At 44.0% G+C, this 27,732-nt stretch overlaps 1 protein-coding gene and 1 pseudogene across 12 annotated transcripts in view; one reads left to right on the top strand and one right to left on the bottom strand.

The window, feature by feature from the left end:
• Window positions 1–6,526: 6,526 nt before the first annotated feature.
• LOC115830589 lies at window positions 6,527–6,656 on the bottom strand (annotated as a pseudogene).
• Window positions 6,657–22,266: 15,610 nt separating this feature from the next.
• YAP1 (Yes associated protein 1) overlaps window positions 22,267–27,732 on the top strand; it is a 124,773-nt gene continuing 119,307 nt past the window's right edge. For 5 of the 12 annotated variants that reach the window (XM_030829254.1, XM_030829252.1, XM_030829253.1 and 2 more), the window contains exons 1-2: window positions 22,662–23,403; window positions 26,390–26,640. In XM_030829254.1, coding sequence (XP_030685114.1) covers window positions 23,083–23,403; window positions 26,390–26,640 — 572 coding nt within the window. In that variant the 5' untranslated portion in view covers window positions 22,662–23,082. Of the gene's footprint in view, window positions 23,404–24,689; window positions 24,998–26,389; window positions 26,641–27,732 lie in introns of those variants that run through there. The other 7 variants (XM_030829251.1, XM_030829248.1, XM_030829244.1 and 4 more) reach the window with 4 other exon arrangements.

Here is a 27,732-nt window from a genome sequence, read left to right as displayed (position 1 = left end):
ATGCTACAGGTGCTTTTTTTTTTAAGTCAGAGTCTCGCTCCATCACCCAGGCTGGTGGCGTGATCTCAGCTCACTGCAACCTTCGCCTCCTGGGCTTAACCCATTCTCAGGCCTCAGCCTCCCGAGTAGCTGGGGCTACATGTGCGTGCTACCATGCCTGGCTAATTTTTGTATTTTTAGTAGAGATGGAATTTCACACTGTTGGCCAGGCTGGTCTTGAACTCCTGACCTCAAGTGATCTGCCCACCTTGGCCTCCCAAAGTGCTGGGATTACAGGTGTGAGCCAGTACACCCGGCCCCACAGATGCTTATTGATTACCTGTTATGTCCTGGCCACTTTTGAGGCACTGCAAATACACCAATTAACAAAAATTTCTAAATTAGGGAGGTTACATTCTAGTGCCCATAACTGTGTTAGGTGCAACGAGAAAGAGAAAGACTCAATTACTCAAGAAAGTTGGTCTTGTTGGAGACATAAGGCATTCATATATGTTAGTATTACCAATAGTACAAGACAGCATGTGAGTATCGGATGCCTAGCAGAGACCGTAATTGCAAAAAAACTTCAGGAGAAGAAATCATGCCTGCACGAAGTAGTCAGGAAATTCTTCAAAATACATCTGGGAGTCCTATTAGATAATGTTTGTGAAGAAACAAAGAATGGGGAAAGGTACCTTGAAGAAAGGCAAAAGTTAAGGAAGATTAAACCCACAGGCAGAAGTATATTTCCAAAGAAACCTAAAATAAAGTATTGTAGGGATTTCCTTGTCTTTCTCCCTTGTATTAACCAAATGGTTAAAATATTATTTGGCGACAAATCAGATTGCCTATTTATTTCTATTTTATACTAGCAGCATTATCTGACATTAATAACAGGAAAAATCTAGCACCCCTTGTAAGTCAAAGGGTGTGCTTATAATTCTGGGAGTAGAAAGACAGTATTATTGGGTTTTTTTTGTTTTTTTTTTTGAGACGGAGTCTTGCCCTGTCACCCAGGCTGGAGTGCAATGGCATAATCTCTGCTCACTGCCACCTCTGCCTCCCAGGTTCAAGCGATTCTCTTGCCTCAGCCTCCCAAGTAGCTGGGATTACAGGCACCTGCCACTGCGCCTGGCTAATTTTTGTAGCTTTAGTAGAGACAGGATTTCACCATGTTCGTCAGGCTGGTCTTGAACTCCTGACCTCAGGTGATCCACCCGCTTCAGCCTCCCAAAGTGCTGAGATTACAGGTGTGAGCCACCACACCTAGCCTGTTGTTATGTTTGTTTCTAGTCAAAGTTAGTGCTTGACATGTCTTACTTTATTTAATCTTCTCAACTACCCTTTCAAAGTAGGTTAAGTCAGTAGAATCTTTGGGGTTGTAAGTGAAAGAAAATTTGATCCAAATTGCCTTAAGCAAAAAGTGAATGTAGTAGCCCACATAACTGAAAATCCCATAGTAGTTTGGCTTGCTTTTTGGCCTGATTTAACGCAAGACCCGTTTTCTCTCTCGGTTCATATTCTCTCTGTTGACTCCATTCTTAGTGTCTTTCCATGTACAAAAATGTTAGTATACCTGGCCCGGCACAGTGGCTCACGCCTGTAATCCCAGCACTTTGGGAGGCCAAGGTGGGCGGATCACAAGGTCAGGAGATCGAGACCATCCTGGCTAACACAGTGAAACCCCGTCTCTACTAAAAATGCAAAAAACTAGCCGGGCGTGGTGGCGGGCGCCTGTAGTCCCAGCTACTCGGGAGGCTGAGGCAGGAGAATGGCGTGAACTCAGGAGGCGGAGCTTGCAGTGAGCCAAGATGGTGCCACTGCACTCCAGCCCAGGCAACAGTGCGAGACTCTGTCTCAAAAAAAAAAAAAAAAAAAAAAAAAATAGTGTACCTAGCATACATCCTGTCAGTTCAGAAAACCAGTGGGAAAATAACACCTATCTCAAGATTCCCAAGAATCTCAACAAAAATCCCATCTTGTCCCAGTGGTTTAGTGACCATTAGTGACCATCTGTTAACTAATCCCTGTAGCCTTAGAAATGCTATTGGCCAGATCTGAGATACATACTACTCAGCCAGAGGTAGAATCAACAACATGACAACCAGATGGAAGGAGTAGTGAGAACCCTAAACTCAAAATGAGGAACAGTTACTAGAATTAGAGGAGCAGCACTGTATTGAGCAGCATTGCCTGACATTAGGAAAAGGAGTAAGCTAGCTTCCTGCATCAGTCAAGGATGTGCTTATAGTTATGGAAGCAGAAAATATGCTATAAATCCAAAAAAGTGGATTACCAAGGCTCTATTACATTTCCACTTTATATGAGGAGGCTAAAACTTAAAGAGGTTAAGTAATTTGCCATAGGTCACAGGACAAGTGATTGCTGGGTCCAGGATTTGAACCCAATTTGGTCTCACTCCAAAGTAACAAATAGTTTACAATCCTGGCTTTGCTTGAGAATAATGAGTGAAGCTTTTTACAAATTGAGATGCTCCTCAACTTATGAGGGGGTTAGGTCCCAATAAACACATTGTAAGCTGAAAATACCAGAAGTCAAAAATGCATTTAAGACACCTAACATACCAAACATCATAGTTTAATCGAGCCTGCCTTAAATGTGCTTAGAACACATATGTTAGCCTACAGTTGGACAAAATCATCTAACACAAAGCCTATTTTACAATAAAGTGTTGAATGTCTCGTGTAATTTATTGAAAACTGTACTAAAAGTGAAAAAATGATGGTTGCATGGCTGCTTGAAGTACAGTCCCTATGGAATGTGTATCACTTTTGCACCATTGTAGTCAAAAGATCTCAAGTTGAACCATCATAAGTTGGGGACTGTCTGTATAGATGACTGATCTCTACTTCTACCTCTGGTGATTGAATCAGTTCTGTAGTGGGTTCCAGATATTGCTTTTTTCTTTTAAATATGAAAAAAGTGCAGGGAATACATAACATACCCTCCACCCAGATTTGACAGTTAAAATGTTACCATATTTAACATTTTTAAATTAAAATTCTTGAGATAAATGTAGATTCACATGCAATTGTATGAAGTAATACAGAGAGATCCTTTGTACACTTTGCCCAGTTTCTCCCTTAATGGTGACATTGTACAAAACTGTAGTGTAATATCATAACTAGAATACTTACATTGATACTCACTGATCTTATTCAGATTTCTCCAGTTTTACTTATACTCATTTGTGCGTGTGTGTGTGTGTGGTATGTATATTACTTTCTATTCAGTTTTATCACCTGTGTAAGTTTCTCTATTCACTAGCACAGTCGAGATAATGAACAGAGGCTGGGCACAGTGACTTACACCTATAATCCCAGCACTGTGGGAGGCCAAGGCGGGAGGATCACTTGAGCCCAGAAGTTCAATACCAGCCTGGGCAACGTAGAAAGACCCCACCTTTACAAAAAATAACATTTAGCCAGGCATGGTGGTATGTGCCACTAGTCCCAACTCCTCGGGAGGCTGAGGTAGGAATATCACTTGAGCCCAGGATGTTGAGGCTGCAGTTAGCCTTCTTCGTGTCACTGCACTCAGCCTGGGCAATAGAATGAGACCCTGTCTCCAAAACAAATAAAAATTTTTTTTAAAAAGGCAGGGTGCAGTGGCTCATGCCTGTAATCCCAGCACTTCAGGAGGCAGAGGCGGGTGGATCACTTAAGGCCAGGAGTTTGAGACCAGCCTGGCCAACATGGTGAAACCCTGTTTCTACTAAAAATACAAAAATTAGGTATAGTGGTGGGTGCCTGTAATCCCAGCTACTAGGGAGGTTGACACAGGAGAATTGCTTGAACCCAGGAGGCAGAGATTTCAGTGAGCCATGATGGCACCACTGCACTCCAGCCTGGGCAATGGAATGAGACTCCGTCTCAAAAAAATAAATAAATAAAATATAAATAAATAAATAAATGAAAATAAAAAGATAATGAACAATTCTAACACCACAATGATATCTCACATTACCTTGTTATAACCACAGCGACCTTGCTCCTGGCCTTACTTCAGATTTTCTTGAAGTTTTTACTCACAAACCATCTTCCTCCTTCCCTTTCTGGAAATAACCAATATCCTGAAGCCAGTGGGCATCCTTCTCCTGCATATATATATATATATATATATATATATATAGCTGATATTTGTTATATTTATTTATTTATTTATTTGAGACAGGGTCTCACTCTGTCAACCAGGCTGGAGTGCAGTGGTGCGAACACTGCTCACTGCAGTCTCAAACTCCCAGTCTCAAATAATCCTCCTACTTCAACCTCCCGAATAGCTGGTACTACCTGACTAAACCTCCTGAGTAGCTGGGACTACCTGGCTAATTTTTTTTTTTTTTTTTTTTTGAGACGGAGTCTCACTCTGTCGTGGGATCTCGGCTCACTGCAACCTCTGCCCCCGGGTTCAAGTGATTCTCCTGCCTCAGCCTCCCGAGTAGCTGGGTTACAGGCGCCTGCCACTGCGCCTGGCTAATTTTTGTATTTTTAGTAGAGACGAGGTTTCACCATCTTGGCCAGGCTGGTCTTGAACTTCTGACCTCATGATCCACCTGCCTCAGCCTCCCAAAGTGCTGGGATTACAGGCATGAGCCACTGCACCTGGCCTTTTTAAAATTTTTTAAAGAGCGAAGTCTTCCTATATTGCCCAGGCTGGTCTTGAATTCCTGGCCTCAAGAGATTCTCCTGCCTCAGCCTCCCAAAGTACTAGGATTGTAGGTGTGAGCCACTGTGCCCAGCCCTTCTGTATATTTTATACTTTTACTACATATGTTTCTATTAACATTATATACTGTTATATATATTATATATTATACTGTTTTAAGATTTTTGCAAACTTTAATTACTCAGCATTTTTTCAGATTTTATCTGTGTTGATACAAATAACTCCTGTTTATCCTTTTTTTTTTTTTTTTTTTTTTTTTGAGTCGGAGTTTTGCTCTTGTTGCCCAGGCTAGAGTGCGATGGCGTAATCTCGGCTCACTGCAACCTCCGCCTCCCAGCTTCAAGTGATTCTCCTGCCTCAGCCTCCGAGTAGCTGAGATTACAGGCACCTGCCACCACACCCGGCTAATTTTGTATTTTTAGCAGAGACAGGGTTTCTCCATGTTGGTCAGGCTGGTCTCAAACTCCCAACCTCAGGTGATCTGCCCGCCTCAGCCTCCCAAAGTGCTGGGATTACAGGCGTGAGCCACAGCTCCCAGCCTATTTATCCGTTTTAACTGGATGACCTTACCATATCTATCCATCTCCCTGTTGTTAGACATGTTGGTTGCATGAATAATACTGGAATAAATATCCTTGGGCGTATCTTCCTCTGAAGTGTTCTCTTTTTTCTTTTTTTACAGATGAGGTCTTTCTGTGTTGCTCAGGCTGGGCTTGAGCTCCTGGATCTCTAGGCTTCTATCTGATAGAACTGTTGGTTAGTAGGGTATATTCAGCCTTACTAGATATTTACAACTTGCTCTTCAAAATGATTGCACAAATTTATGCTCCCACTACTGATGTAAGAACTCCCATTTTACAACTTTCTAGATAACATTTAGTATATGTCAAATCTGCAATTTTTTTCAATATGATGAATGTGAAATGGTATTGTTTTTATTTTTATTTTCATTTTGAGACAGGGTCTCACTGTGTCACCCAGGCTGGAGTGCAGTGGCACGATCTTAGCTCGCTACAGCCTCGAACTCCAGGGCTCAATCAATCCTCCCATCTCAGCCTCTTGAGTAGACCACAGACACACACCACCATGCCTGGCTAATTTTTGTATTTTTGGTAGAGATGGGGGGTTTTACCATGTTGCCCAGGCTGATATCAAACTCCTGAGCTCAGGCAATCCGCCCACCTCAGCCTCCCAAAGTGCTGGGCATGAGCCACCATGCCCAGTCTGAAATGTTTTTTGTTTGTTTGTTTTTGAGACAGAGTTTCACTCTTGTTGCCCAGGCTGGAGTGCAATGGCGTGATCTCGGCTCACTGCAACATCCACCTCCCGGGTTCAAGGAATTCTCCTGCCTCAGCCTCTCCAGTAGCTGGGATTACAGGCATGTGCCACCACACCTGGCTAATTTTGAATTTTTAGTAGAGACGAAGCTTCTCCATATTGGTCAGGCTGGTCTCGAACTCCTGACCTCAGGTGATCCGCCTGCCTCGGCCTCCCAAAGTGCTAAGATTACAGGCATGAGCCACTGCGCCCGGCCAAAATAGTATTATTTTAATTGCTCTAACTTGTTTATGAGATAGCGCATTGTTTTGTATATTGCCCTTTAAAATGTGTGTTCATTCTTGTTGGCAACTGCAGGGTTGGGAATGACTGCTCTACTCTCTACTCCTTCTCTGGTTTAAAAAACCAGAGAGAAAGAGAAAGAAAAGAATAGATGAAAACAAAAGAACAAAGGAAAGAATAAAAGACAGGGAAGTATTCTTTTACAGTGAAAGCTGCATTAATTAGCTACATTTAGTGCCATATTTAGCAGTGTCCCAATTGGTAAATTCTAGTAGCTGGTAAACCTGATATCCTCTAATGTAAGTGTTCAATCTCCTGACTTGGTACACATGCCAAGTTCATTGGAATAAGCAGGCTGAACTTGGTTTAAGTAAGGTTGAAACTTACCATTCCTGCTACACTTGATCTTAGCCAAAAGGCCGAGAAGCGATACCATTCCTGCTTATGTTTCTTTTCTCATGCTTCCTCTTTCTCTCTCTCTTTCTCTCTTTTTTTTTTTTTTTGCAAAGAGAAAAAAATAACCTCATGGGGCTTTAACAAACACTATGGATCTGTAAATTATATTCTTTATCACCTTTGCTATTAGAAAGGTATGAGAGGGAGATAGTAATGTAGAAACCATGTATGATAAGTTAACTTTTAAATTAACGTTTACTCAGCCAATTTTTTTTTAATCAACTAGCACCCTTTATTCCCTTAACATACTGTAGAATAAAACATTTTGTAGAAAAAACTGGCCGGGCATGGTGGCTCACACCTGTAATCCCAGCACTTTGGGAGGCCCGGTTGGGTGGATCACCGGACGTCAGGAGTTCGGGACCAGCCTGGCCAACATGGTGAAACCCCTTCTCTACTAAAAATACAAAAATCAGCTGAGCGTGCTGACAGGTGCCTATAATCCCAGCTACTCGGGAGATTGAGGCAAGAGAATTGCTTGAACCTGGAAGGTAGAAGTTGCAGTGAGCTGCGATAGCACCACTGCACTCCAGCCTGAGTGACAGAGCCAGACACCATCTCAAAAAAAAAAAAGAAAAAGAAAAAGAAAAAACTATGTTTTTAAGTACTTAATAAATATAAATTTAAGGATATCACTGAAGTTCTAAGGGAACCAAGAGAGAGAGGTGACAGTCAAGGATGATCCATAGTCAAAGTCTTCCTTGGGAAGGGAATTGAGGTTTATTTTAAAAGAAATGATAGCCATGGATTGGCTTAGAGGGGGAAAGATTTCTAGGTAGAAAGAATGTTCCATGCTGTGGTGCAGAGAGGTAGGAAATACATGTGCAATTACAAACTTTCTTGAATAGAGCAAGAGATCTGCCGAAAGAGTAGATTGTTCAAAGAATGTTTATTGTGTGCCAGGCACAATGCTAAGCTTAGAGAAACAGTGGTGAACAAAACACATTATCATGGCTCAAAGAAACGTACAATCTAGTGACCAAAAACATAGTAAAATACATAAAGTAATTATAAATTATTATTTTACTAGGAAATAATAGTGGTAAGTCTGAGAAGATTCTTCTGAGGAGGTTAACATTTAAATTGAGACTTAAGCGTATGAATGTTCTCAAAAACAATTATAGCATATGCAAAGGCTCCAAGATGGAATGAATTTGTTATGTTCTAGGACCTGACAGAAGTCACTGTGGATGGAACAAGTCGGCAAGAAAGAAAGTGCCATGAATTGAAGTTGGAAAGATAGAAAGATAGATCACATACCTCTTGTAAGCCAATGAGGGGAGTTTGAAATTTAACTTAAATGCAGTGGGAAACCAGTACAAGATTTTAAGCAAGAGAGTGCTATACATTTTTGAAAGATCAAAAGATCACTGTGGCTGTTATGTGGTAAATGGATTCAAGAGGACATGTAGAGGTAAGGAAACTAGCATCATGGTCTAATGACAAATGAGGGCAGCTTGGGCAAGGATGGTTTCAGTGACGATGGAGTGTCGTGAGCTGAAATGTGTGCCCCTGTCCCCCATATTCGTAGGTTGAAATCTTAATCCCCAGTACCTTTGAATGGGAGTGTACTTGGAGATAGGGCCTTTGAAAAGGTAACAAAGGCAAAATGAGGTCATTTGGGTGGGCCCTAATTAAATCTGACTGCTGTCCTTATAAGAGGAAGAAGTTAGAACACAGCACGGAAGAACGATCATGTGAAGAAACTGGAAGAAGATGGTCATCTACAGGCCAAGGAGAGAAATCTTAGAATAAACCAATCCTGCTGGAACCTCGATCTTGGACTTCTAGCCTCCAGGACTGTGAGAAAATAACTTTCTAATGTTTAAGCCACCGAACCTGTGGTACTTAGTTATGACAGCCTAAAGCAAACTAAGATATATATGGAAGGAAGTAGGTGTATCCAGATGTGCTTTTGGACCTGAAACCAATGTTACTTGCTGATGGATTGAATTGGGAAAGTCAAGGAGACTGTCAGCTTCCTAGTTATAAAACTTTTAGAATAGATCTACTTGACCTTTTTTGTTTGTTTTTTGTTTTTTTGTGAGACAGGGTCTCGCTCTGTCACCCAGGCTGGAGGGCAGTGGCACTATCTCAGCTCATTGCAACCTTCGCCTCCCGGGTTCAAGCAATTCTCATGTCTCAGCCTCACGAGTAGCTGGAATTACAGGTGTGCACCACCACATCCGTCTAATTTTTGTATTTTTAGTAGAGATGGGTTTCACCATGTTGGCCAGGCTGATCTCAAACTCCTGACCTCAAGTGATCCTCCTGCCTTGGCCTCCCAAAGTGCTAGGATTTCAGGCATGAGCCACTACATCCAGCCTTGATGTAGTTGAAATATTTAACAAGAAACAGTCTTGTGAAATAAAAGAGCAACAGTTGATTGAAGGCTTTGAAATCCAGAGAGAAGTACAGGAATTAAATGAAACAGGATGATGTGTGGAAGCCTTGAGAAAAGTGTGTCACACAAATGTAAGTCATTGCCGTTAACTTCATCGTGGTTGTTTTTAGTGTATGATACACTATATTGATCAAATACAGTTTTGAGTGAGTGAGCAAGGGTGAAAATGGTACTTGAGGGAAATGGCTGTAGAATTGAAGAAGATTGATAGAAACAGGAAAGGCTGTATGCAGCCTGGGAAACCAGCCAGGAATTGGCTGCAGAAATTGAGGTATGAGCTGAGAAGTATCTGATGTCCCAGGGAAGGTCAAAGGGATTGGAGATATTTCAGTAAAACACATACACACGTACACATTTATATACATAAATGCATTAAATAGCTAAAGGCCAAAAGGAAAAATGTGACCAAACCGTATGTCATCTTCCGTATAGGCAGCAATCCTATTTAAAGTAATTTTCTTTTTTTTGAGATGGAGTCTCACTCTGTTGCCCAGGCTGGAGTGCAGTGGCACCATCTCTGCTCACTGCAAGCTCCGCCTCCCGGGTTTACAAAAAGTTTAGCCAGGTGTGGTGGCCGGCCCTGTAGTCCCAGCTACTCGGGAGGCTGAGGCAGGAGAATGGAGTAATTTTCTTTCTTTTTTGTTTTTTTTTTGAGACCGAGTCCCACTCTTGCCCAGGCTGGAGTGCAGTGGCATGATCTCGGCTCAATGCAACTTCCGCCTCCTGGGTTCAAGCGATTCTCCTGCCTCAGCCTCCTGAGTAGCTGGGATTACAGGTTCCCGCCACCATGCCTGGCTAATTTTTGTATTTTTAGTAGAGACAAGGTTTCACTGTGTTGCTCAGGCTGGTCTCGAACTCCTGACCTCGTGATCCCCCTGCCTTGGCCTCCCAAAGTGCTGGGATTACAGGCGTGAACCACTGTGCCTGGCTTTTTTTTTTTTTTTTTGAGATTGAGTCTCACTCTGTCGTCCAGGCTGGAGTACAGTGGCACGATCTTGGCTCACTGCAACCTCCGCCTCCTGGGTTCAAGTGATTTTCCTGCCTCAGCCTCCTGAGTAGCTGGGATTACAGGTGCATGCCACCATGGTTGGCTAATTTTTGCATTTTTAGTAGAGACGAGGTTTCACCATGTTGGCCAGGCTAGTCTCGTACTCCTGGCCTCAGGTGATCTGCCCACCTCAGCCGCCCAAGTTTTTGGGATTACAGGCGTGAGCCACTGTGCCTGGCCTAAAGTAATTTTCTTTTCTTTTCTTTTCTTTTTTTGAGACGGAGTCTCGCTCTGTTGCCCAGGCTGGAGTGCAGTGGCACGATCTCGGCTCACCGCAAGCTCCGCCTCCCGGGTTCACGCCATTCTCCTGCCTCAGCCTCTCCGAGTAGCTGGGACTACAGGTGCCCACCACCACGCCCGGCTAATTTTTTTGTATTTTTTAGTAGAGACGGGGTTTCACCATGGTCTCGATCTCCTGACCTCGTGATCCGCCCGCCTCGGCCTCCCAAAGTGCTGGGATTACAAGCGTGAGCCACCGCACCCGGTCAATTTTCTTTTTAAAACCTTTTTGGAGCTAGGCAAGTGGCTTGTGCCTGTACTGTCAGCTACTGAGGAGGCTGAGGCAGGAAGATCGCTTGACCCCAGGAGTTTGAGGCTTTAATGCACTATGATCATGCCTGTGAATGGCCACTGCACTCTAGCCTGGGCAACATAGTGAGACCCTATCTATAAAACCAAAAAAAAAGGCCAGGCACGGTGGCTCACGCCTGTAATACCAGCACTTTGGGAGGCTGAGGCGGGCAGATCACGAGGTCAGGAGATCGAGACCATCCTGGCTAACACGGTGAAACCCCATCTCTACTAAAAATACAAAAAATTAGCTGGACGTGGTGGTGGGCACCTGTAGTCCCAGCTACTCGGGGGGCTGAGGCAGGAGAATGGCGTGAACCCAGGAGGCGGAGCTTGCAGTGAGCTGAGGTCTCAGCACTGCACTCCAGCCTGGGCAACAGAACAAGGCTCCATCTGAAAACAAAACAAAAACAACCTTTTTGGGGTCAGGATCTGTGCCTACCACAATGCTTTGTACATAAATGTAATAAATGCTTGTATATTAGAGATGTAATCGCTCATATTTCATCTTATTTTAAAAGGTAGTAGATAGTATGGTGGGATATCTCTAGACCAGGAACTGGAAGTTCTGGCTCTGCCACTGGTTAATGATTTGCTTTGGGCAAATCATTTAAACCAGCACAGTCCAAGAGAAATATCTGTGATGAAGAGACAATTATCTATATCTGTGCTATCTACCATAGCTACTAGCCACATGTGTGGCTACTGGGCACTTGAAAAGTGGCTAGTGTGACTAAAGAACTGAATTTTTTGTTAAAATATGAGTAGTGGCTGCCATATTGGATGATGCAGATTAACCTCCCAAGCCCTTGAGTTCTTCTGTAAAATGAAGAAGTTAAGTGATCTCCTTTGCCTTTTAGTTCTAAGATGTTCTTTTTTGAATTCAGCACAACAAATACATGGGCACAAGATAAGAACTTAAATTTTTATTTCCTAACCAAAAAAATATTTTTAAAGAATGTTAAATTATACACTTTTAACATATAGAAAATCTTGATAAGTTTTAATCAATTGTATACACAAAAATGATGTTTTGGACTGTCTGTAGCATATATCATGACATTAGTAAGTAGAGAAGAGGCCAGGTGCGGTGGCTCACGCCTGTAATCCCAGCACTTTGGGAGGCCAACGTGGGCAGATCACCTGAAGTCAGGGGTTCGAGACCAGCCTGACCAACATGGAGAAATCCCATCTCTACTGAAAATACAAAATTAGCTGGGCGTGGTGGTGCATGCCTGTAATCCCAGCTACTCAGGAGACTGAGACAGAAGAATCGCTTGAACCCAGGAGGCAGAGATTGGAGTGAGCCGAGATCACGCCATTGCACTCCAGCCTTGGCAACAAGAGTGAAACTCCATCTCAATAAATAAATAAGAACGTGGACTGCTTGGAGAGGCTTCAGAGGTCTGTGAGATGATTAAAGAGTTGAGAAACAGACTGAGTAAAGGTTAAGGGACCCAGATTGTTCAGAAAAAAGACTGAGGGAATAATGACTATATTCAAGTATATGAAGGGTTATTAGACAGAAATGGTATCCAGCTGTTCTCCACTTATTAGACAAAACACTAGGAACTTAGGTCAAAGAGGAAATAAGTGGGTATTAGAAGGCACTTCCAGAGAGTTGAGAGTTGATATATTAAATTCTCAACAGAAATTTAGTGTTTTCTTTTTTTTTTTTTTGAGGTGGAGTCTTCTCTGTCACCCTGGCTGGAGTGCAGTGGCATGATCTTAGCTCACTACAACCTCCACCTCCCAAGTTCAACTGATTCTCCTGCCTCAGCCTCCCGAGTAGCTAGGATTACAGGTGCCCACCACCACACCCGGCTAATTTTTATATTTTTAGTAGAGACAGAGTCTCACCATGTTGGCCAGGCTGGTCTCGAACTACTGACCTCAGGTGATCCGCCCTCCTTGGCCTCCCAAGGTGCTGGGATTACAGGCGTGAGCCACTGCGTCAGTCTAGTAGTTTCTACTTAATAGTTTTTTTGTTTTGCTTTTTTGATACAGGGTCTCTGTCTGTTGCCCGGGCTGGAGTGCAGTGGCATGATCTCAGCTCACTGCAACCTCCATCCCCTGGGTTCAATTGATCCTCCCACCTCAGCCTCCCAAGTATGTGAGACTACAGGCATGCCCCACCATGCTTGGCCAATTTTTATATTTTTTTGTGGAGATGGGGTTTTGCCATGTAGCTCAGGCTTGTCTCAAACCCCTGAGCTCAAGAGATCCATCAGCCCCAGCCTCCCAAAGTGCTGAGATTACAGGCCTGAGCCACTGCATCGGCCTACTTAATGGTTTTTAAAACATATTTGTGCAGCCGGCACGGTGGCTCACGTCTGTAATCCCAGCACTTTGGGAGGCCCAGGCAGGCAGATCACGAGGTCAAGAGTTTGAGACCAGCTTGGCCAACATAGTGAAACCCCGTCTCTACTAAAAATACAAAAATTAGCTGGGAATGGTGGCACGCACCTGTAGTCCCAGCTACTCGGGAGGCTGAGGCAGGATAATCACTTGAACCTGGGAGACAGAAGTTGTGATGAGCTAAGATCGCACCACTGCACTCCAGCCTGGGCAACAGAGTGAGACTATGTCTAAAAAAAAAAAAAAGCTACATTATGTTGAAGATACGTGTATGACAAAGCAGCAGTCACAGAATGTTAAAACTATAAACATGGCTGGGTGCGGTGGCTCACGCCTGTAATGCCAGCACTCTGGGAGGCCAAGGCAGGTGGATCACTTGAGGTCAGGAGTTCAAGACCAGCCTGGCCAACATGGTGAAACCTCATCTCTACAAAAATAGAAAAATTAGTCAGGCATGATGGCACATGCCTGTAGTCCCAGCTACTCAGAAGGCTGAGGCAGAAGAATCGCTTGAACCCAGGAGGTGGAGGTTGCAGTGAGCTGAGATCACACCACTGCACTCCAGCCTGGGTGACAGACTCCACATCAAAAAAATAAATAAATAAATAACAAACAAATTGGAGTCACTGCTTAAGAGATTGTCAGCTTTCAGGTAGGAGTCAAGACATCAGTTTGTAAGATCCTTTACAACATGAATATGTTACGAATGAGATAGATGTTTTCAATTATCAATTAAATACATATTATACGCTAGATATAGATATTTGTGGGGAAAATGAGATTAAAGGATTTGTCTATAAAATGAAGACATTTACTTTGATACATAATGTTTACAAAGGATGATATTTAATATTAATAGAACAAAAACAGAATGTAGAAGATAATATACAGCAGTGGATCTCAAACGCCAGCATGCACCAGAACCACCTAGAGGACTGGTTAAAACCCAGATTGCGCTGGGCACAGTGGCTCATGCCTGTTATCCCAGCACTTTGGGAGGCGGAGGTGGGTGGATCACCTGAGGTCAGGAGTTCAAGACCAGCCTGACAAATATGGAGAAACTCCATCTCTACTGAAAAAACCAAATCAGCTGGGTGTGGTGGCACATGCCTATAATTCCAGCTACTCGGGAGGCTGAGGCAGGAGAATGGCTTGAACCCAGGAGGCAGAGGTGGCAGTAAGCCAAGATTGCGCCATTGCACTCCAGCCTAGGCAACAAGAGTGAAACTTCATCTCAAAAAATAAATGAATAAATAAAAATGAAACACCCCCCCCCCAAAAAAAAAACATTACTGTGTGCACCTCCAGAGTCCCTGATTTCGTTGGTCTGGGTTATGGCCAGAGAGTTTACATTTCTAACAAGTTAGTGATGCTGATGCTGCTGGTTTAGGGACCACACTGTGAGAACCACTGACAGATAATCATATATTTAGTATATTTAGAAGACATCTTTCCATTTTTAGTATAATTTAGTAAAGTATAGTAAATAATGAGATCTAGTAACCTTTATTTTCAAGCCAGGATGTGGAAAAGTACAAGCCGGAATTTGATAACTGGTATTGTATATAGCATTTGAGAGGCTATTTAGGGGGCCTATTTGGTGCATGCCACACCCAGTTCTGCCCTAAGCCTGAAGGTCCTCATACTGCAAAATTCTTCACACCCGGCTATTCGGCCCAAATTTAATTTCTCTCTTAAGGAAAACTTCAGCTAGATTTTAGAAGAAAAATAAATCTAATTGAAAATTAATTTTTACTGTAGCACATATGACTTTATATTTTTAAAAAAGAAGCCGATTAACCAAAATGCATCTATGGTTGGAATAATATGAAAATGACATTTATATTTGAAAGGAGTAAGCCTTTCTGGAATAGGCCTAACATCTCCAACATACCAAACAAACAAGCACAAAGTATTGAAGAAATTAGCTCAATATACAAAGCAGTGTCAGAGAAGTCAAGTAAATGTTGGCTTTTCTTTTTCTTTCTTTCTTTTTTTTTTGAGACAGAGTCTTGCCCTGTAACCCAGGCTGGTGTGCAGTGGCACAATCTTGGCTCACTGCAACCTCCGCCTCCCGGGTTCAAGCGATTCTCCTGCCCCAGCCTTGTGAGTAGCTGGGATTACAGGCACGCGCCACCACGCCCAGCTAATTTTTTGTATCTTTAGTAGAGATGCGGTTTCACCATGTTGGCCAGGTTGGTCTCAAACTCCTGGCCTCGTGATCCGCCTGCCTCTGCCTCCCAAAGTGCTGGGATTACAGGCGTGAGACATCGCGCCTGGCCAACTGTTACTTTTATTCCATCAAAAACATTTGAGCATACAGACAAATGCATTAGCATTTAGTCAATTTTGTGATGCCTTGGAGATATATGGTATAGAAACATCTGTCTGGTCTGTGGAGGCTGAATTTTCAAAATTAGAGTCATGGCAGCAAGTTAGTTGTTTGAGATTCAACCATATCTTCACTTTTGGACTCTAACATCTCTCTCCTTACCTCTCTCCCCTCCCTCTTTTGTACATTTCTTGAACACCTATTATTTGTTGAGCATTGCTGTCATGGGGATATAAAGATGGGAGATACTGTTGCAGAAGCACTCAGAGGAGTGCTGGGACACAAACATGCACATAAACTATTACAACAAACTATGGTTAATGCCATGATGGAGGCAATAGCTAGATTCTTTGAGAGCCCAGAGGTGAAGCCCCTTGCCTACTCTGGGGTGGGGACCGATGAGCAGAGGAGAACCACGAGGGCTCTCTGTTAGAGGTTAAGTCTTGAAGGTTGAGTTTCAGGGGAAAGTATGTGAAAAGGAGGCAAGTGAGTTCCAAGCAGCAGTAAAAACATCTGCAGTGGCAAAAGGATGAGAGGAAAAATGGCTCACTCAAGAAACCACAAGTGGTTTAATATGTCTGGAAAACAAAGCAGACATAGATGAGGAGTGGCAAAAGATGGGCTGAGGAGAGCAGCAAGGACCAGAATGGTTAAGAGCCTCATATGCCATTCTAAGGGGGCTGAATTTGACCTGAATGGTGTCACACCTTGATCAGACTTACATGTTGGGAAGCTCACTCTGACATCAGAATAGAAGTCTGATGGAGCCAGGTACAACTAGAAGCAGGAGGCCAGAAGCAGTAGCTCACATCTGTAATCCCAGCACTTTGGGAGGCCGAGGTGGGTGGATCACCTAAGATCAGGAGTTGGAGACCAGCATGACGAACGTGGTGAAACCCCATCTCTACAAAAAAATACAAAAATTAGCCAGGCGTAGTGGTATGCGCCAGTAGTCTCAGCTATTTGGGAGGCTGAGGCAGAAGAATTGCTTCAACCTGGGAGGCGGAGGTAGCAGTGAGCCAAGATCGCGCTACTGCACTCCAGCCTGGGTGACAGAGCGACCCTCTGTCTCAAAAAAAAAAACAAAAAACTAGAAGCAGGAACATGAGTTTGGTGGTTCTGCAAAAAAAAAAAAAGAAAAAAAGTGAAGTATTATAGACGTGAAAATGGGCATGTGGTTGGGTGGTAGACTTTCAGATATCTGAAAGAAAATTAACACAAATGAGTAATAAGTAAGTTGTAAGTGATGGTGAGAAGGTGATTAAGGGGACACCCAGTTTTCTGGCTTAAACAAGCATGTGGACCATGATGCCATTAACTGAGCTGGTGAATCAGAAGAAGGATGTGGCTTGCGAGGTTGTGTACATGGCTGGTGATGGAGGAGGGTAGAGGTAAAGAGTTCACTTTTAATTAATTAATTAATTAATTTCTTGAGACAGAGTCTCACTCTGTCGCCCAGGCTGGAGGGCAGTGGTGTGATCTCAGCTCACTGCAACCTCCACCTCCCATGTTCAAGTGATTCTCAGTGCCTCAGCTTCCCAAGTAGCTGGGATCACAGGTGTGTGCCACCATGCCTGGCTAATATTTGTATTTTTAGTAGAGACAGGGTTTCACTCTGTGGGCCAGGCGGGTCTCGAACTCCTGACCTCAGTGATCTGCCTGCCTTGGGCTCCCAAAGTGTTGGGATTACAGGTGTGAGCCACTACACCTGGCCAAGAGTTCACTTTTAGATGTGTTGAGTCAAAGGTAAATGAACAAAAAGTGAAGTGAACAGGCATGTGAATTGCTCTTTCCAAAAATGTACCTGTGAAGGGAAGAACTTATGAGGATGTAGATATGTTTACGTAGGTCAGGGAAAGATTTTTGTTTTTTTTTTTTTTTTTAGACGGAGTTTCGCTCTTGTTGCCCAGGCTGGAGTGCAGTGGTGCAATCTCGACTCACCACAACCTCCACCTTCTGGGTTCAAGCAGTTCTCCTGCCTCAGCCTCCTGAGTAGCTGGGATTACAGACATGCGCCACCATACCCAGCTAATTTTTGAATTCTTAGTAGAGACGGGGTTTCTCCATGTTGGTCAGGCTGGTCTTGAACTCCCGACCTCAGGTGATCCGCCTGCCTTAGCCTCCCAAAGTGCTGGGATTACAGGCGTGAGCCGCCATGACCAGCCAGGGAAAGACTTTCAAGGCTTTTGTATATGATGGCCTCCATATCTCTGAGCAACTGGAGAAGACGTCGTTTTCTGAGGGGCAGGGGGATAATGAATAAATGTGATGAGTTGTGTGACTAAGTTTAGAATAGCCATATCATACAAGAAAAGGCTCATTACAGATGCAAGGAAACATGGTTTGGTTAGAGACTATAAATGTGAAAGGACACTAATCCATTCACCTGTGAGATTCCTTTCCGTTGGCCCCAGAAACCAAGGTGTTAGCCAGGCTTCTTGGAGGCTGGAAGAGAGCTGACCACTTCTTTCAAGTTCCCAGTGTACTTAGCATGCCAGAATGCCAAGAGAAGGTTCTAAAACATGGGTATGTTTCAAATTTTTACACTTAACAAGTTAATACTTTTAACATGGGATAATTACAAAGAAAAATAATTGTGATATTCACCAGATAATTATAGAATGTACTTAAACGATTTTTTTCTTTTTTGAGATGGAGTCTCGCTCTGTCAGCCAGGCTGGAGTTCAGTGGCGCCATCTCGGCTCACTGCAACTTCTGCCTCCCGTATTCAAGTGATTCTCCTGCCTCAGCCTCCAGAGTAGCTGGGATTACAGGTGTGCGCCACCACACCCTGCTGATTTTTGTATTTTTAGTAGAGACAGGGTTTCACCATGTTGGCCAGGCTGGTGTCACACTCCTGACCTTAGGTGATCCACCTGCCTCGGCCTCCCAAAGTGCTGGGATTACAGGTGTGAGCCACAGTGCCTGGCCTTTTTTTTCTTTTTTTTTTTGAGATGGAGTTTCGCTCGTTGCCCAGGCTGGAGTGCAATGGCTCCATTTTGGCTCACTGCAACCTCCGCCTCCCAGGTACGAGTGATTCTCCTGTCTCAGCCTCCCAAGTAGCTCGGATTACAGGCATGCGCCACCACACCCGTCTAATTTTTTTGTATTTAGTAGAGACAGGGTTTTACCACATTAGTCAGGCTGGTCACAAACTCGTGACTTCAGGTGATCCACCCCCCTTGGCATCCCAAAGTGGTGGGACCACAGGCGTGCACCACCACACTTGGCCTACTTAAACTATTAATTCATAATGCATTATAGATAGTGTCATTTGGTGATGAGACAAAGCTTAAAGTTCTACAAAGAATGCCTCCTTGTAATTGTATAGTGTAGGCATATATTTGGGAAGGTAGTGTAACCTTATTTGGACAAAACGTCAAAAGCTTTGATTGAAGCTTCTCATGAATGTGGGGCTAGGGCCCCATAAGCTTAGGTGTTGGAATAAAACACAAATAACTGGATTAAAACAGTTTAACAGATTCGGTTCATTAAAATCCATGAGAGAATGGGATTGAAGACATAGATAATTGTGACAAATTTATTTATTATTATTGTTTTTTGAGACGGAGTTTCGCTCTTTTGCCCAGGCTGGAGTGCAATGGCACAATCTCAGCTCACTGTGACCTCCGCCTCCTGGATTCAAGTGATTCTCCTGCCTCAGCCTACCAAATAGCTGGGATTACAGGCATGTGCCACCAAGCCCGGCTAATTTTTGTATTTTTAGTAGAGACAGGGTTTTGCCATGTTGGCCAGGCTGGTCTTGAACTCCTGACCTCAGGTGATCCACCCACCTCAGCCTCCCAAAGTGCTGGGATTATAGGTGTAAGCCACCATGCCCAGCATGGGAAGTTTAAACAATGAATTATGATTTCCAAACTGAATGGCAAGAATGTTATCTTAGTCTGTTTGTGCTGCTATAAAGAATACCACAGACTGGATAATTTACAAATACTAGAATTTTATTTCTCACAGTTCTGGAACCTGGGAAGTCCAAGATCAAGGCAGCAGCAGGTTTGCTGTCTGGTGACAGCTGCTTTCTGCTTCCAAGATGGTGCGTTGTTGCTGCATCCTCTTAAAGGGATGAAGGCTGTGTCCTCACACAGCAGACAGATGCAAGGGCAAAACAGCTGAATGCTGTGTGAAGCCTCTTGTATAAAGTTCTTAATCCCATTTAGGAGGGAGGAACTTTTGTGACCTAATCACCTCCTAAAGGCCCCACCTCTTTAATACTGATGCACTGGAGACGTTTCAACATGAATTTTGGAGAGACGGAAACATCCAAACCATAACAGAAATGAAAAGGGAAGGGAGTGATAGGTTGCAGAAAAGGGAGAGGTTAAGGATAAATGAGGTGTGAGTAATGAAATAAGAGAACCAGATGATTATTAAGAATATGGTATACCATAGTCTGACTTCACTACTAGAGTATTTCTGGATGATGCAGAGTACAGACGAAGGGGCAGGTGGCTAAAGTGAAGTATAGATGAGGGTCCATTTTAGTTGAGAGGTCAAGTAATCGGGATACGCGTGTTTTGAGATAGTGATCTACCTGGACATTGAAAATGATCCAGGATAAGGGTGGATCTTTATATGAAGAAGGTGACTCCCTATTTTAAGATGCTGTCAACAGATAATTGCTCCACAAAATGGGCAGAAGAGGAAGGGAGTAGACAAAGGATTGAATATGTTATCTTTATCCCCTACTACACTGTGGCCGAAATTGTATAAACGAGGAATAGTAAGTTACAAAATCTTGGTTGATGATACAGAAGTGCTTACAGAACATAGTCACTCCAAAGACCCTTTCACTCCACTTATCAAAGTAATGTTGTCCTCAGTTCAATGGCAGGTGAAACAATATTGAACAAAGCAGCCTCTGCTGTATCTGAAGCCCTCTAGTTAGTGTTCATAGTAGTAAATGCTCTAGTAAAGGGACAGCTTCCATTCCAATCCCAGGTTTTCAATCACTTTGGTTCTTTTTTTGAGACAGAGTCTCGCTGTGTTGCCCAGCCTGGAGTGCAGTGGTGTGATCTCAGCTCACTGCAACCTCCACCTCCTGGGTTCAAGTGATTCTCATGCCTCAGCCACCTGAATAGCTGGGACTACAGGAACATGCCACCATATCTGGCTAATTTTTACATATTTTTTTGTAGAGACAGGGTTTCACCATTTTGGCCAGACTCGTCTCAAACTTCTGACCTCAAGTGATTCCCCTGCCTTGGCCTCCCAAAGTGCTGGGACTACAGGCACGAACCACCGCACCCGGCCCACTTTGGTTCCTGAAGTTTTCTTTCAGGTACAGTTTTTAATGCATAGTTTCTGCCCAAAGGTTTTGTTTGTGTGGATTGATTATTGGATATGAGAGGAAGGGACTACCAACAGGGTCCCTGAGGCTGTGCTTAGAAAGAGAGGGCTGCTGCAAGGAGAGGCTATGTTACTACCTGTGAAGTAATCTGTGAATATGGGACAACAATGACAACTGACATTGATGTGGAACTCACTGCACGTCCCAAACTGGGCTAAGGACTTTATATCCATTGACTCATTTAATGCCCCAACAACTATGAGGTAGGTGTTATTACCCGATGCTAATATTAAAGAACAGGAAATAAATAACTTGTCCAAAACCTCACAGCTAGTAAACAGCAGAACTGGGACCTGAACTCAAAACTCTGTTAACTCCAGAACCTACAAGTTTGTCGTTAAATGCACTTGACATTTAGGAGTGGAAACAAATCCAAGAACTAGTCATGGGTGTCATTTACTCTGATCCTTTTTTTCAGACAGGAAACTGGGGGTTCAGAGTAGTTGATTGGAATCTTCTGTTAGAATTTTGAGTGTCTGAGGCCTGCTCCTTTGGCCGAGCCCTACCACACCAAGTGATACAGATCCTTCAGAATTCTCCTGGGCATGTTCTGGCTGGAGGAAGAGATTATCTTTTTGCTCACGGACTTTTTCCTTGCTTAATCCTACTTATACCTTTGTTTCACTAGCATTGTAGACAAAATCATTAAAACAAGAAAGCCACATTTCCTTAGAATGGGCTTCTGCATTTAAAATTAGACTGATGTTGCACAATCCTATGAATATGTTAAAAAAAAACCACTGAATTGCTTAAATATACAAATATGTACAACTATTACAAAAACTGTATGGTATATGAATTATATCTCAACAAGGATGCTTTAAAAAAAAAAACCGCAGAGTATATGACTTAAAAAACATTTCTATTGTTTTTGAGTGGCTTCCAGAAGGGCTCCTTGTACATCAGGTGCCTGGGGTGACCTCCTTGCCCATTCATTTCTTATTCAGTCCACATTAACGGAGTCCACCCTTGGGCCAGGCATAGCAGGGGTAGGGACCCAGCTCCCTGAGGATGAAAGACAGGTACAGAGGAATGAATGCTTGTACCTGAAGAAGCACTGATTTTTTGGATTGCGGCTTCCAGTGACTATGTTGCAAATTCGAGTACTATAAAAGTTGATGTGATTTCACTATTTGGAAAATGTAGTGTTTTTGTTTCTTTTAATAAGTTACACTGAGTCACAGACCTGGTCTCAAAGCTTCAATTACAGTAACCGTTTATCCCTTTCAAGTGAGTTTTTGCATACTAACAGATAAGTGAAACAGAATTACAAAATAAAGTTAATGCTGAAAACAATGGACCTTTATTAACATCAGTGCCGGCTCACGGTATCTATTTTAACTCCAATCTATCCTCGCGGCTTTAAGCTCGCACTGGCGCTCCGCTCGGTCAAGCCGGGGTAACGCGAGGAGGAGGAGGTGGGTTCGCACATCCTCTCTCCACTTCTTTCGGCCTTGGCCCTTTCGCAGGTCCAGGCGAGCTGGAAGCGCCGTTCCCGAGCACGGGCGGGTAAAGGGGCCGAGCGGGGCGGAAGGACTTCCTGCAAGCCAAGGGCGCCCGCGTTCTCCGCAGACACCACAGTTCGGTCCGGGACTGGACCCATCGTTTGTGGTTCGCGGGGCAGAATACGGGGCACACTTCTGGCCCCTGCCTGGCTGAGCGCGGGCGAAGGGCGGACCGGGCCCGGGCGAGCGGGTCACGTGCGGCCGGGAGAGGCGCCGCGGGCCGGGAGTGTGCAGGAATGTAGCAACTTGCAGCGAAAAGTTTCCCTGCGCTCCCGGCCGGGCCGCGGTGCGGGCGGGCGCGCAGAGGAAGGAAGAGCCGAGAGGAGGCGGGGCCGCGGCGGCGCGGGCGGGCGCTTCTCCTAACTTTAGTTTTGGCGTCTGAGGCGAGTTTCTGTCTCAGTCGGGCGCAGCCGCCGCCAGGGAAAAGAAAGGGAGGAAGGAAGGAACAAGAAAAGGAAATAAAGAGAAAGGGGAGGCGGGGAAAGGCAACCAGCCGTCCGGCCTCCGTCAAGGGAGTTGGAGGGAAAAAGTTCTCAGGCGCCGCAGGTCCGAGTCCCTCGCAGCCCCTCCCGAGGCGCAGCCGCCAGACCAGTGGAGCCGGGGCGCAGGGCGGGGGCGGAGGCGCCGGGGCGGGGGATGCGGGGCCGCGCCGCAGCCCCCCGGCCCTGAGAGCGAGGACAGCGCCGCTCCCGCCGCCCAGCGCCGCCCGGCCCGCAAGCCGTCGCCGCTTCTCCACCTCGGCCCGTGGAGCCGGGGAGCCGGGCGTAGCCCTCGCTCGCCTGGGTTACGGGGTGCGCGTCGGGGGAGGCAGAAGCCATGGATCCGGGGCAGCAGCCGCCGCCTCAACCGGCCCCCCAGGGCCAAGGGCAGCCGCCTTCGCAGCCCCCACAGGGACAGGGCCCGCCGTCCGGACCCGGGCAGCCGGCACCCGCGGCGACCCAGGCGGCGCCGCAGGCACCCCCCGCCGGGCATCAGATCGTGCACGTCCGCGGGGACTCGGAGACCGACCTGGAGGCGCTCTTCAACGCCGTCATGAACCCCAAGACGGCCAACGTGCCCCAGACCGTGCCCATGAGGCTCCGGAAGCTGCCCGACTCCTTCTTCAAGCCGCCGGAGCCCAAATCCCACTCCCGACAGGTAACCTCGTCGCCCCTCTCCCCGCTTCCCCGTCGGGCGGGCCTCAGACCGGGGGGGCGCTCGGGAGCCGCGGCCGCCAGCTCTGGCCAGGGGAGGGGGGTTGCGGGAACTCTAGCTGGGGTGGGGGTCCGGAGGCGAAGTGGAGGAACTGGAGTCGTCCGCTCCGCCGCGGTGACCAGCTCTCCACTCCTCCCAGAGTCCGGGGCTGAGATTTGTTTTTCCCTTCTGAGTTTTTCTCTGCGGTTGCAGTCCCGGGGGGCGTGCTTTCCCTCCTTCTTCCTTTCTTTCTTCCCGGGGTTCCCGGGAGGTTGGCGGGAGTGGAGGAGGGGTGGGGAGGAAGGAAGGGGGTGGGGAAAGTCGGGCCTGGGCCGCGGTGGGCTTGCACAATGCGCGCGCCTCCGCGCGCTCCGCACCTTCGCTCCCGCCGGGGCCGGGCTGGGAAAGGGGGAGGGGGGCCTCTGGCATTTGTGTGTGGGTGTGTTGCCAGCGGCGGCCGAGTTTGTGAAGTTGAGCCCTGGGCCCCTTTCCTTTGCGGCCTCTCGGTCCACTTCAGTCTCCTGGGGGAGTCAAATAATTGTTCTCTTGTTTTCCAGTGTTGATTAGAGGTGGGGGTAGAACCGGTCCATTTAGTTTCTTGCTCTTTCTTTCCTTCCCCTGTCCCGTTTCCCTTCCCCCTCTCCCTCCCGTTAGCGTTTATTTTCCTCGCGGCTCAGGCGATTTCAGAATACAGGTTTCGGGCTTCCCCTGCCCAGACTTTCCTGGAAGTTGTTTATGGAGTTCTTTCACCCCTGCGCTTTCCTTGTGTCTTGGAACTTGGGTCGGGTCGCTCTTATCAAACTTAGTAGGTCGCGTGTTGGTTTCCCAGTTGTAGACTATTATTTACAGTCGGCTGAAACGCTTTTGAATTAGCCACATCTGTACGTTGCGCAGGAACTGAGCTGCGCTTTACAGTACCGAGGTTTTAACACAAGCCTTTGATAATACACTGCAGGTTGACTCATAGGCTAAGTCCTGCCTAGTTCAACTGTGATTAAAAGTTAATGTTTGGGAAGCGATGACTAATTCTAGGATCGCCATTGCTTTTTAATTCTTATTGCGGTTATGAACATGGCTGCTATTCCACATACACAATGTTCGATTATTTTGCCAACTTGATTCAGCATAGAAGTGAAACTATTTATAATGAGAGTGTTAACATTCCGATAGGTCCCAGTGGATTTGTTTAGTGTAGGGTTCTCTCTTTTTCTTTTTTATTTCTTCTCTTTTTTTTTTTTTTTTTTTTTTTAAGAACTTGCTTCAGGCTAAACTTCAGCATAGAAACTTTGCCCAAAAGTTAATAGGTTTTCCAAATACTGCAATGTAGTTAGCCCACTCGGGCTGTAACTTGAGTGGAAAGAAGAGTTACCGCCCCCACTCCCATTCCCTCTCCTATTTGCAGGCCTGTTGTATAGTCTCCTGTCGGAGACCAAAGGGTTTTGGAACTCAGAAAAACTCACTTAACCTGATGACAAAAACCCGGGTTAAGGAGGAGGAAAGAAGGAAAAACAATTTAGCTGCTTGCTTAAACACTTCAATTTGTCAGAAGTAGACTTAGGTATGCTTTTTTCTCTTACCCCCCGAAGTGGGTTTCTGGACTCATTGTGGGTAAATGTATGTTGGCATGCACGCTACAGACTGTACAGTATGTTTTCAAAGTATAATACACATAGATTGGATCCCCCATTTTGTGGCATCAGCCACAAAGAATCACAACTGGAAAGTGTACTTTTTCTTCTAGTAAATAATTTTTACAAGAATTTATATCCAGCAGTTCTAAAATTCATAAACTATTATAGTTTTGTTTGTTTTAAATAAGTTTTTAAGTGTTTTGCATCTGTAAATTCGACTTTTATTTCTGCTAATGATTTCCTAAATCATACTTATTCTGATGGGAAACTCAAAAAGGTATATCACTTTAAGGCATTAATGACTCCACTGAGTCCTTCCAGTTTCCTTACCTTTGTGAATCTAGAAATTCTAACTTTTTGATAATCAAACTCTAATTCTAATTAAAAACATTTTAAAAACTATGCAAGATTATGAATAGTACAAATCTAGGTTGTAAATACTGTCGTTCACAACACAAACTGGTGACTGTAAGTTCTTTTATATACATCCATTTTTCCGTCATGAAAACTGTTTTACAAACGAGAAAACAGGCATATGGAAGTTAAGATACTTGTTCAGTGTCACACTAGCCACCTTAGACTGGAACTCAGATCTTTGGGGTCTGAATGCAGAATTATTTTTGCTTGTATAGAGTTGTGGATGTGTGTGAGTTCTTAAGTTATAATTGGATTGATAACATCTTTATCTTCTACATACAAAGATATAGTTGGGTTTTTTTCCTCCTGTTCATTGTAGATGGCTTTTAAGAACATTTGGGCAGTTCAAATTTGTTGCTCTCATTAAAATTTGTGTAATTTGTTATGATTTCTTTATTGATGGCATTTTATCATGGTGGGAATAAATGACAAGGGCTTGTTTTTTCTTGGGCTTGACCTAGAAAAAAAATTAATTACTTAAAACCTAGTAAAAAATGTATATTCTTTGTGTTGTGTTTATACTTAGAACATTTTAGAACTTGTAAAAGCACCCATAACTGCACTGACCTCTTAAAAATTAGGTTTTAAAATTCACTATTATTTTTGAAATGTTTTATTCATTCGGTACTAGTTGCCCTTACATGTCTAGTGCGGAGTAGGTGGAAATTCATTAGATGGACTGCTCATCAATAAAATTACAAACACATAAAATTTATATTAAAATTATATAATATTAAAAGTATCCATTTGAAAACCTGTGTTCTCCAGTGTTGAATATTAAATGTTGAAATTTTCCTTTTACTTAGATATTCGGCTGTAATTAAGTGCTGACTGAGAAATTTAAAGGGACTCAGTTGTGGTTTTTTTTTTTTTTTAATTTTTCATCTTAATATTCCTAATAGGCCAGTACTGATGCAGGCACTGCAGGAGCCCTGACTCCACAGCATGTTCGAGCTCATTCCTCTCCAGCTTCTCTGCAGTTGGGAGCTGTTTCTCCTGGGACACTGACCCCCACTGGAGTAGTCTCTGGCCCAGCAGCTACACCCACAGCTCAGCATCTTCGACAGTCTTCTTTTGAGATACCTGATGATGTACCTCTGCCGGCAGGTTGGGAGATGGCAAAGACATCTTCTGGTCAGAGATACTTCTTAAAGTAAGTGAAATAATGGTGGGAGACAGTTATCTAAGAAAAATATGTATTGGAAAACACAGTAAAGTGGTGTCAAGATACAGAATATCATTTGTTTTTATGTTTAATATTTATGTTAAGCTCTGTAGCTCTGTTATATCTTCCATATATATGTTTCAGTTTGGTATGACCTAAATACCTTTGTTAGTATGGGTAATATTTTGAAAGCTTTACTGAGTCTTGGTTCTGAGCCTCCTTATAATCTTTTCTTTTGTGGAAGTTCGGTTATTCTCATTTTGAGCTTGTGCCAAGCCTGTTAATTAGCCTAGCACAAAACAGAAAGAATACCATGAAAATTTTCAAATTCTGGGAATTACAGGGCTAGCAGCGTCTTACGAAGTACGTATGGTGCTACTTGTATCTTTTTAAATAAATATTTTATTGGTAGAGAACTACAAAATAAGTAGGACTTTTTGGGGAGTCTAATTTTACAGTATTTTGAATTGTGAAATGACAAGCACTACAGCCTAAGCTTGATGTGACTTACCAATATTTCCCCCAAAAATGTAAAGGGAAATATACATTTTTAGGTTTCATATGCAGTCGCTCAGTGACAAACTTCTTTCAAGCTAATAGGTCTTCACAACAGAAACCCTCCTCTCTGGGAAAACAAAAACATGACCATTGGGTCATTTATTTTTTTTTCAGTCTTTTTGTGTTTAACAAAATGGCAAAATTGCACTAGGCTGAAAAGACCTAAATAGAATTTTCTCTCGCCTAATTTTGAAATTACAGATAAGCCCTCAATTTTTTTCTGGCTTGTTTGGATCAAGTATATATAAAATGTTGACTAAAACTAATTATGATAGACTGAAATTGATGTCTTTTAAAAAGCTCACTTAATAGTGTTTAATCAGGTTGAGATAATAAAGTGAAAAACAGTGTAAGTTTTGATTCAGATATGTCTTGACAGTCTACTCCTAAGGCAAATGTAACATTTATTTATCATATCAGATAATACCATTAAGGATGTTTTGTTGTGTGAATCCTAATATGTGTTTTATATTGTCTTCCAGGGTGGGTTGCTACTTTGTAATGTAAGATAGAAAGTTTTGT

This window comes from Nomascus leucogenys, chromosome 15, assembly GCF_006542625.1.
Source record: "Nomascus leucogenys isolate Asia chromosome 15, Asia_NLE_v1, whole genome shotgun sequence".
Classification (NCBI taxonomy): domain Eukaryota; kingdom Metazoa; phylum Chordata; class Mammalia; order Primates; family Hylobatidae; genus Nomascus; species Nomascus leucogenys.
The sequence above is the reverse complement of the archived record's forward strand: the minus strand, read 5'-3'. Positions and strand labels throughout refer to the sequence as shown.